At 50.7% G+C, this 10,000-nt stretch overlaps 1 protein-coding gene across 2 annotated transcripts in view; it reads right to left on the reverse strand.

Moving 5' to 3' along the window:
* The window catches only part of pacs1 (phosphofurin acidic cluster sorting protein 1), a 63,462-nt gene that overhangs the window by 9,683 nt on the left and 43,779 nt on the right, over positions 1-10,000 (reverse strand). Inside the window, exons 11-17 of one of the 2 annotated variants that reach the window (XM_079810848.1) lie at positions 9,602-9,682; positions 9,200-9,321; positions 8,902-9,031; positions 8,545-8,649; positions 8,213-8,319; positions 7,736-7,890; positions 7,507-7,617 (exon numbers count right to left, since the gene is read on the reverse strand). In XM_079810848.1, the coding sequence (XP_079666974.1) occupies positions 7,507-7,617; positions 7,736-7,890; positions 8,213-8,319; positions 8,545-8,649; positions 8,902-9,031; positions 9,200-9,321; positions 9,602-9,682 (811 nt within the window). Of the gene's footprint in view, positions 1-7,506; positions 7,618-7,735; positions 7,891-8,212; positions 8,320-8,544; positions 8,650-8,901; positions 9,032-9,199; positions 9,322-9,601; positions 9,686-10,000 lie in introns of both variants that reach the window. The other variant, XM_079810847.1, reaches the window with a different exon arrangement.

The following is a 10,000-nucleotide window of genomic DNA, read 5'->3' on the forward strand; positions in this document are numbered from 1 at the left end:
AGTGTGTCTGTGTGTGTGTGTGTGAGTAAGTATGTGTCTGAGTGTGTGAGTGAGAGTGTGTCTGTGTGTGTGTGTGTGAGTGTGAGTAAGTATGTGTCTGTGAGTGTGTGAGTGAGAGAGTGTGTGTGTGTGTGTGTGTGTGTGTGTGTGTGTGTGTGTGTGTGTGTGGGTGTGTGTGAGTAAGTATGTGTCTGTGAGTGTGTGAGTGAGAGTGTGTCTGTGTGTGTGTGTGTGTGTGTGTGTGTGTGTGTGTGTGTGTGTGTGTGTGTGTGTGTGTGAGTAAGTATGAGTCTGTGAGTGTGTGAGTGAGAGTGTGTGTGTGTGAGTAAGTATGTGTCTGTGAGTGTCTGAGTGAAAGTTTGAGTGTGTGTGAGAGAGAGTGTGTGCGTGAGTGAATGTGAATGTGAGAGTGTGTCTGTGTGTGTGTGTGTGTGTGAGTGAGTGTTCTGTGAGTGAGAGTGTGAGTAAGTGTGTGTCTGTGAGTGTGTGAGTGTCTGAGTGAAAGTTTGAGTGTGTGAGAGTGTGTGCGTGAGTGAATGTGAGAGTGTGTGTGTGAGTGAGTGAGTGAGTGTCTGAGTGAAAGTTTGAGTGTGTGTGAGAGTGTGTGCGTGAGTGAATGTGAGAGTGTGCGTGTGTGTGAGTGAGTGAGCGTGCGTGTGTGCGCATGCATGCGTGCGTGCAAGTGAGTGGTCTGTGAGTCTGTTTGTGTGTGTGTGCGTGCGTGTATGTTAGTGTGTGTGTGTATGTGAGTAAGTGTGTGTCTGAGTGTGTGTGTATGAGTGTATGTGAGTAAGTGTGTGTGTGAGTGTATGTGTGTGTGTATATATGAGTGTATGTGAGTAAGTGTGTGTGTGTGTGAGTGTGTGTGTGTGTGTGTGTGTGTGTGTGTGTGTGTGTGTGTGTGTGTGAGTGAGTGAGTGAGTAAGTGTGTGTGAGTGTGTGTGTGTGAGTGTATTTGAGTAAGTGTGTGTGGACTGGTAATCCCTACGTTATGGGGACAAAATGTCCCCACAAAGATGGCAATATCCGAAATCCTCATCCTTGTGGGGACATTTTTAGGTCCCAATGAGGAAAACATCTTATAAATCAGACTCAGTGATGTTTTTTGACAATGTAAAAATGCAGAATGTCTCCTGTGATGGGTAGGTTTAGGGGCAGGGGCAGTGTGTGTGTGTGTGTGTGTGTGTGTGTGTGTGTGTGTGTGATGGGTAGGTTTAGGGGCAGGGGCAGTGTGTGTGTGTGTGTGTGTGTGTGTGTGTGTGTGTGTGTGTGATGGGTAGGTTTAGGGGTAGGGGCAGTGTGTGTGTGTGTGTGTGTGTGATGGGTAGGTTTAGGGGTAGGGGCAGTGTGTGTGTGTGTGTGTGTGTGTGTGTGTGTGTGTGTGTGTGATGGGTAGGTTTAGGGGCAGGGGCAGTGTGTGTGTGTGTGTGTGTGTGTGTGTGTGTGTGTGTGTGATGGGTAGGTTTAGGGGTAGGGGCAGTGTGTGTGTGTGTGTGATGGGTAGGTTTAGGGGTAGGGGCAGTGTGTGTGTGTGTGTGTGTGTGTGTGTGTGTGTGTGTGTGTGATGGGTAGGTTTAGGGGCAGGGGCAGTGTGTGTGTGTGTGTGTGTGTGATGGGTAGGTTTAGGGGCAGGGGCAGTGTGTGTGTGTGTGTGTGTGTGTGTGTGTGATGGGTAGGTTTAGGGGCAGGGGCAGTGTGTGTGTGTGTGTGTGTGTGTGTGTGATGGGTAGGTTTAGGGGCAGGGGCAGTGTGTGTGTGTGTGTGTGTGTGTGTGTGTGTGTGAGAAGTAGGTTTAGGGGCAGGGGAAGTGTGTGTGTGTGTGTGATGGGTAGGTTTAGGGGCAGGGGCAGTGTGTGTGTGTGTGTGTGTGTGTGTGTGTGTGATGGGTAGGTTTAGGGGCAGGGGCAGTGTGTGTGTGTGTGTGTGTGTGTGTGTGTGTGTGTGTGTGTGTGTGTGTGTGTGTGTGTGTGTGTGTGTGTGTGTGTGTGTGTGTGATGGGTAGGTTTAGGGGCAGGGGCAGTGTAGGGGGATAGAAAATATGGTTTGTACGGTATAAAAACCATTACGCCTATCGAATGTCCTCACATTTCACAAAAACAATGTGTGTGTGAGGTGGATAAGTTTAGTGGTAGGGACCGTGTGTGTGTGTGTGTGTGTGTGTGTGTGTGTGTGTTTGTGTGTGATGGGTAGGTTTAGGGGTAGGGGCAGTGTGTGTGTGTGTGTGTGTGTGTGTGTGTGTGATGGGTAGGTTTAGGGGTAGGGGCACTGTGTGTGTGTGTGTGTGTGTGTGTGTGTGTGTGTGTGTGTGTGATGGGTAGGTTTAGGGGTAGGGGCAGTGTGTGTGTGTGTGTGTGTGTGATGGGTAGGTTTAGGGGTAGGGGTAGTGTGTGTGTGTGTGTGTGTGTGTGATGGGTAGGTTTAGGGGTAGGGGCAGTGTGTGTGTGTGTGTGTGTGTGTGATGGGTAGGTTTAGGGGTAGGGGCAGTGTGTGTGTGTGTGTGTGTGTGTGTGTGTGTGATGGGTAGGTTTAGGGGCAGGGGCAGTGTGTGTGTGTGTGTGTGTGTGTGTGTGTGTGTGTGATGGGTAGGTTTAGGGGCAGGGGCAGTGTGTGTGTGTGTGTGTGTGTGTGTGTGTGTGTGTGTGTGTGTGTGTGTGTGTGAGAAGTAGGTTTAGGGGCAGGGGAAGTGTGTGTGTGTGTGTGTGTGTGTGTGATGGGTAGGTTTAGGGGCAGGGGCAGTGTGTGTGTGTGTGTGTGTGTGTGTGATGGGTAGGTTTAGGGGCAGGGGCAGTGTGTGTGTGTGTGTGTGTGTGTGTGTGTGTGTGTGTGTGTGTGTGTGTGTGTGATGGGTAGGTTTAGGGGCAGGGTCAGTGTAAGGGGATAGAAAATATGGTTTGTACGGTATAAAAACCATTACGCCTATGGAATGTCCTCACATTTCACAAAAACAATGTGTGTGTGAGATGGATAAGTTTAGTGGTAGGGACCGTGTGTGTGTGTGTGTGTGTGTGTGTGTGTGTGATGGGTAGGTTTAGGGGTAGGGGCAGTGTGTGTGTGTGTGTGTGTGATGGGTAGGTTTAGGGGTAGGGGCAGTGTGTGTGTGTGTGTGTGTGTGTGTGTGATGGGTAGGTTTAGGGGTAGGGGCAGTGTGTGTGTGTGTGTGTGTGTGTGTGTGTGATGGGTAGGTTTAGGGGTAGGGGCAGTGTGTGTGTGTGTGTGTGTGTGTGTGATGGGTAGGTTTAGGGGTAGGGGCAGTGTGTGTGTGTGTGTGTGTGTGTGTGATGGGTAGGTTTAGGGGTAGGGGCAGTGTGTGTGTGTGTGTGTGTGTGTGTGTGTGTGTGTGTGTGTGTGTGTGTGTGTGTGTGTGTGTGTGTGTGTGTGTGTGATGGGTAGGTTTAGGGGCAGGGGCAGTGTGTGTGTGTGTGTGTGTGTGTGTGTGTGTGTGTGTGTGTGTGATGGGTAGGTTTAGGGGCAGGGGCAGTGTGTGTGTGTGTGTGTGTGTGTGATGGGTAGGTTTAGGGGCAGGGGCAGTGTGTGTGTGTGTGTGTGTGTGTGTGTGTGTGTGTGTGTGATGGGTAGGTTTAGGGGCAGGGGCAGTGTGTGTGTGTGTGTGTGTGTGTGTGTGTGTGAGAAGTAGGTTTAGGGGCAGGGGAAGTGTGTGTGTGTGTGTGTGTGTGATGGGTAGGTTTAGGGGCAGGGGCAGTGTGTGTGTGTGTGTGTGATGGGTAGGTTTAGGGGCAGGGGCAGTGTGTGTGTGTGTGTGTGTGTGTGTGTGTGTGTGATGGGTAGGTTTAGGGGCAGGGGCAGTGTGTGTGTGTGTGTGTGATGGGTAGGTTTAGGGGCAGGGGCAGTGTGTGTGTGTGTGTGTGTGTGTGTGTGTGTGTGTGTGTGATGGGTAGGTTTAGGGGCAGGGGCAGTGTAAGGGGATAGAAAATATGGTTTGTACGGTATAAAAACCATTACGCCTATGGAATGTCCTCACATTTCACAAAAACAATGTGTGTGTGAGATGGATAAGTTTAGTGGTAGGGACCGTGTGTGTGTGTGTGTGTGTGTGTGTGTGTGTGTGTGTGGGTAGGTTTAGGGGTAGGGGCAGTGTGTGTGTGTGTGATGGGTAGGTTTAGGGGTAGGGGCAGTGTGTGTGTGTGTGTGTGTGTGTGTGTGTGTGTGTGTGTGTGTGTGTGTGTGTGTGATGGGTAGGTTTAGGGGTAGGGGCAGTGTGTGTGTGTGTGTGTGTGTGTGTGTGTGTGATGGGTAGGTTTAGGGGTAGGGGCAGTGTGTGTGTGTGTGTGTGTGTGTGTGATGGGTAGGTTTAGGGGTAGGGGCAGTGTGTGTGTGTGTGTGTGTGTGTGTGATGGGTAGGTTTAGGGGTAGGGGCAGTGTGTGTGTGTGTGTGTGTGTGTGTGATGGGTAGGTTTAGGGGTAGGGGCAGTGTGTGTGTGTGTGTGTGTGTGTGTGTGTGTGTGTGTGTGTGTGTGTGTGTGTGTGTGTGTGTGTGTGATGGGTAGGTTTAGGGGCAGGGGCAGTGTGTGTGTGTGTGTGTGTGTGTGTGTGTGTGTGATGGGTAGGTTTAGGGGCAGGGGCAGTGTGTGTGTGTGTGTGTGATGGGTACGTTTAGGGGCAGGGGCAGTGTGTGTGTGTGTGTGTGTGTGTGTGTGTGATGGGTAGGTTTAGGGGCAGGGGCAGTGTGTGTGTGTGTGTGTGTGTGTGTGTGTGTGTGTGTGTGTGTGTGTGTGAGAAGTAGGTTTAGGGGCAGGGGAAGTGTGTGTGTGTGTGTGTGTGTGATGGGTAGGTTTAGGGGCAGGGGCAGTGTGTGTGTGTGTGTGTGTGTGTGTGTGTGTGTGTGTGTGTGTGTGTGTGTGTGTGATGGGTAGGTTTAGGGGCAGTGTGTGTGTGTGTGTGTGTGTGTGTGTGTGTGTGTGTGTGTGTGTGTGTGTGTGTGATGGGTAGGTTTAGGGGCAGTGTAAGGGGATAGAAAATATGGTTTGTACGGTATAAAAACCATTACGCCTATGGAATGTCCTCACATTTCACAAAAACAATGTGTGTGTGAGGTGGATAAGTTTAGTGGTAGGGACCGTGTGTGTGTGTGTGTGTGTGTGTGTGTGTGTGTGTGTGTGTGTGATGGGTAGGTTTAGGGGTAGGGGCAGTGTGTGTGTGTGTGTGTGTGTGTGATGGGTAGGTTTAGGGGTAGGGGCAGTGTGTGTGTGTGTGTGTGTGTGTGTGTGTGTGATGGGTAGGTTTAGGGGTAGGGGCAGTGTGTGTGTGTGTGTGTGTGTGTGTGTGTGTGTGTGTGTGTGTGTGTGTGTGTATGTGATGGGTAGGTTTAGGGGTAGGGGCAGTGTGTGTGTGTGTGTGTGTGTGTGTGTGTGTGTGATGGGTAGGTTTAGGGGTAGGGGCAGTGTGTGTGTGTGTGTGTGTGTGTGTGTCAGTGATGGGTAGGTTTAGGGGCAGGGGCAGTGTGTGTGTGTGTGTGATGGGTAGGTTTAGGGGCAGGGGCAGTGTGTGTGTGTGTGTGTGTGTGTGTGTGTGATGGGTAGGTTTAGGGGCAGGGGCAGTGTGTGTGTGTGTGTGTGTGTGTGTGTGTGTGTGTGTGTGTGTGTGATGGGTAGGTTTAGGGGTAGGGGCAGTGTGTGTGTGTGTGTGTGTGTGTGTGTGATGGGTAGGTTTAGGGGTAGGGGCAGTGTGTGTGTGATGGGTAGGTTTAGGGGCAGGGGCAGTGTGTGTGTGTGTGTGTGTGTGATGGGTAGGTTTAGGGGTAGGGGCAGTGTGTGTGTGATGGGTAGGTTTAGGGGTAGGGGCAGTGTGTGTGTGATGGGTAGGTTTAGGGGTAGGGGCAGTGTGTGTGTGTGTGTGTGTGTGTGATGGGTAGGTTTAGGGGCAGGGGCAGTGTGTGTGTGTGTGTGTGTGTGTGTGTGTGTGTGTGTGTGTGTGTGTGTGTGTGTGTGTGTGTGAGATGGGTAGGTTTAGGGGCAGGGGCAGTGTGTGTGTGTGTGTGTGTGTGTGTGTGTGATGGGTAGGGTTAGGGGCAGGGGCAGTGTGTGTGTGTGTGATGGATAGGTTTAGGGGCAGGGGCAGTGTGTGTGTGTGTGTGTGTGTGTGTGTGTGTGTGTGTGATGGGTAGGTTTAGGGGCAGGGGCAGTGTGTGTGTGTGTGTGTGTGTGTGTGTGTGTGATGGGTAGGTTTAGGGGTAGGGGCAGTGTGTGTGTGTGTGTGTGTGTGTGTGTGTGTGTGTGTGTGTGTGTGTGTGTGTGTGTGTGTGTGTGATGGGTAGGTTTAGGGGCAGGGGCAGTGTGTGTGTGTGTGTGTGTGATGGGTAGGTTTAGGGGCAGGGGCAGTGTGTGTGTGTGTGTGTGTGATGGGTAGGTTTAGGGGCAGGGGCAGTGTGTGTGTGTGTGTGTGTGATGGGTAGGTTTAGGGGCAGGGGCAGTGTGTGTGTGTGTGTGTGTGTGTGTGTGTGTGTGTGATGGGTAGGTTTAGGGGCAGGGGCAGTGTGTGTGTGTGTGTGTGTGTGTGTGTGTGTGTGTGTGTGTGTGTGATGGGTAGGTTTAGGGGTAGGGGCAGTGTGTGTGTGTGATGGGTAGGTTTAGGGGCAGGGGCAGTGTGTGTGTGTGTGTGATGGGTAGGTTTAGGGGTAGGGGCAGTGTGTGTGTGTGATGGGTAGGTTTAGGGGCAGGGGCAGTGTGTGTGTGTGTGTGTGTGTGTGTGTGTGTGTGTGTGTGTGTGTGTGTGTGTGTGTGTGTGTGTGTGTGAGTGATGGGTAGGTTTAGGGGCAGGGGCAGTGTGTGTGTGTGTGTGTGAGTGTGTGTGTGTGTGTGTGTGATGGGTAGGTTTAGGGGCAGGGGCAGTGTGTGTGTGTGTGTGTGTGTGTGTGTGTGTGTGTGTGTGTGTGTGTGTGTGTGTGTGTGTGTGTGTGTGATGGGTAGGTTTAGGGGCAGGGGCAGTGTGTGTGTGTGTGTGTGTGTGTGATGGGTAGGTTTAGGGGCAGGGGCAGTGTGTGTGTGTGTGTGTGTGTGTGTGTGTGATGGGTAGGTTTAGGGGCAGGGGCAGTGTGTGTGTGTGTGTGTGTGTGTTGGGTAGGTTTAGGGGCAGGGGCAGTGTGTGTGTGTGTGTGTGTGTGTGTGTGTGTGTGTGTGATGGGTAGGTTTAGGGGCAGGGGCAGTGTGTGTGTGTGTGTGTGTGTGTGTGTGTGTGATGGGTAGGTTTAGGGGCAGTGTGTGTGTGTGTGTGTGTGTGTGTGTGTGTGTGTGATGGGTAGGTTTAGGGGCAGGGGCAGTGTGTGTGTGTGTGTGTGTGTGTGATGGGTAGGTTTAGGGGCAGTGTGTGTGTGTGTGTGTGTGTGTGTGTGTGTGTGATGGGTAGGTTTAGGGGCAGGGGCAGTGTAAGGGGATAGAATTTACAGTTTATACAGTATAAAAACCATTACGCCTATGGAAAGTCCCCATAAAACATGAAAACCCAACGTGTGTGTGTGTGTGTGTGTGTGTGTGTGTGTGTGTGTGTGTGTACCTGTCTGCGGCGGCTCTGACCGGTTGAACAGGTCTCTCCACGCTCCGTCCAGGAAGGCTGCGCTGTAACGGTTGTCAAGGGCACCCAGGTGCTTAGCAACAGGATGAGACCCTGAACGAGTTTAGAAGAAAGAAAACACAAACAGAAATACTGAGAGCTGAAATTAACGTTCAATGACATAAAAATATCCGTCTGTCCATCCGTCTGTATCATCATTGTGTTTTCTTACCCAGAGGCACGACCAGGAAGCGGATGTGATTGAGCCAATCAGACGTCTTGTTTGCCAGCTGAGTGACGAAGAACTGCAGCACCGCCCCCAGATAACTCTGAGCCCCCACCACTGCCACCTTCACCGGCCGCGGCATCGACGAGTTACAGTTACAGCTGCACACACACACACACACACACACACACACACACACACACACACACACACACACACACACACACACACACACACACACACACACACACACACACACACACACACACACACACACACACACACACACACACACACACACACACACACACACACACACACACACACACACACACACACACACACACACACACTGTATTTTGCTAGAATGCTAAAGGTTTGTTAGAACTCAAAGTGTGAAGAGTGTGTGTGAGCAGAGTGTGTGAAGAGTGTGTGTGTGATGTGGTTTGCTCTGTCATTCACTCTTAAAGGTTTCTGACTTACAACTTCTGTATGCGTGTGAGCAGCGCCGAGAGAACGGCCTGGATCTCTGCACCCGAACACGTACACACCACAGGATGCTTCTGAACCTGCAGCTGCTCCGCAACATACTGAAACACACACACACACACACACAGCGCTCTGATGGTGATAGAGTTGGGTATATGCAGTACACACTCTCACATACACACACACACACACACACACACACACACACACACACACACACACACACACACACACACACACACACACACAGCGCTTTGATGGTGATAGAGTTGAGTATATGCAGTACACACTCTCAAATACACACACACACACACACACTCGTGTACCTGTCCTTGCCAGTCTGTGCCATTGATCAGGATGAGACTTTCAGGAAGAGCAGCGTCAGATAACAGAATCTGATTCAACTGATCATAGACAGCCTTCCTGAGCACCTGCACACACACACACACACACACACACACTCAGGGATGAGTCAGCTGAACATGAATAATTCACAGTGACTCTGCAGAACAAGATGAAACACTGCATTAACATTCCTTATTTAAAACCCGGGAATGAATGAGAGACGTGACTCTTCACACCTGCGCTGAACCGCAGATTCTCATTCTGAAGAAGCCATACAGATTCTTTAACGCAATCGTGTGGTGTGTGTGTGTGTGTATGTATGTGTGTGTTGCGGTCACCTGTGTGCTGTGTCCGAGCTCAGGTGACCTCTCGCTGTCGGAGCTGTTGGTGCGTTCGCTCAGCGGTTTGGAGAGCTGTCGATCTTTCACAGGAGTGCAGCGCTTACGGGGTGTGTGTCCTCCATCCAGCCTGCAACACACACACTCGCGATTCTATGCGTTTTCTGACTGTATTTCTAGCCAAGCGGCACGTCATGCTACTTCAATCCAGATCAAACCTGCTTGGTAAAGCGTTCAAACAGGCATCATGATATTACTGTGTGTGTGTGTGTGTGTGTGTGTGTGTTGGTGGTCTGACCTGGGGGACGGCATGGACTGAAGCTCGATCTTGCTGGTTTTTAAGGGTGTGCGTGGTTTTTCCGCCACAGACACGGTTATACAGGGCCCGACCTCAGTGAACAACTCCTGATCGTTCAGTTCCTACACACACATTCAACACAAAAGAGCAATTCAAGTCAGGAGAGCGAGCGTAACACATTTGGACAGTGTGTAAACATGACTTATGATGTTTGCTCAACTGTGTGTTTATACAATCTTTCTTTAAAATAAATGACATTTATTATATTATAAATATACACTATATTGCCAAAGGTTTTGGGACGTCTGCCTTTACATGCACATGAACTTTAATGACATCCCATTCTTAATCCGGGGTAAACATATGAATGTTTCTGGTGCGGCTGTGTATCTTGTGTCTCACCAGTGTGTCCGTCTCAGACAGCGGCTCGTCCAGGTTACGGCTGCGCGAGTGTTTGAGTTTATCTGACGGAGGCTGCTCCCCCTGCTGGACACACACACACACACACACGGGAACTACAATCACAAACACCTTACACACAAACCTACTCCACACACACAAACAGGGCCTAAAATTGAGCCGTCTTCACGCTTGAACTGACAAATTCGCAAAAAATATTATGTCTGTCTCGGCGAGTATCCTAGTAAACATATGGTTATGTCTACAATTAACATAAACAGTTGAGAAAGAAAACATGTGTCAGGATATTGGATCCGTGCAGCTCTTAAAGTGACAGCAGCCTAATATTCCTGCTGCTGTCTGCGTCCTCAATTTAAGGATCAATCGATGTTTAAGTGATAT

This window comes from Gobio gobio (genome assembly GCF_949357685.1).
Source record: "Gobio gobio genome assembly, chromosome: 2".
In the NCBI taxonomy this organism is placed as follows: Eukaryota; Metazoa; Chordata; class Actinopteri; order Cypriniformes; family Gobionidae; genus Gobio; species Gobio gobio.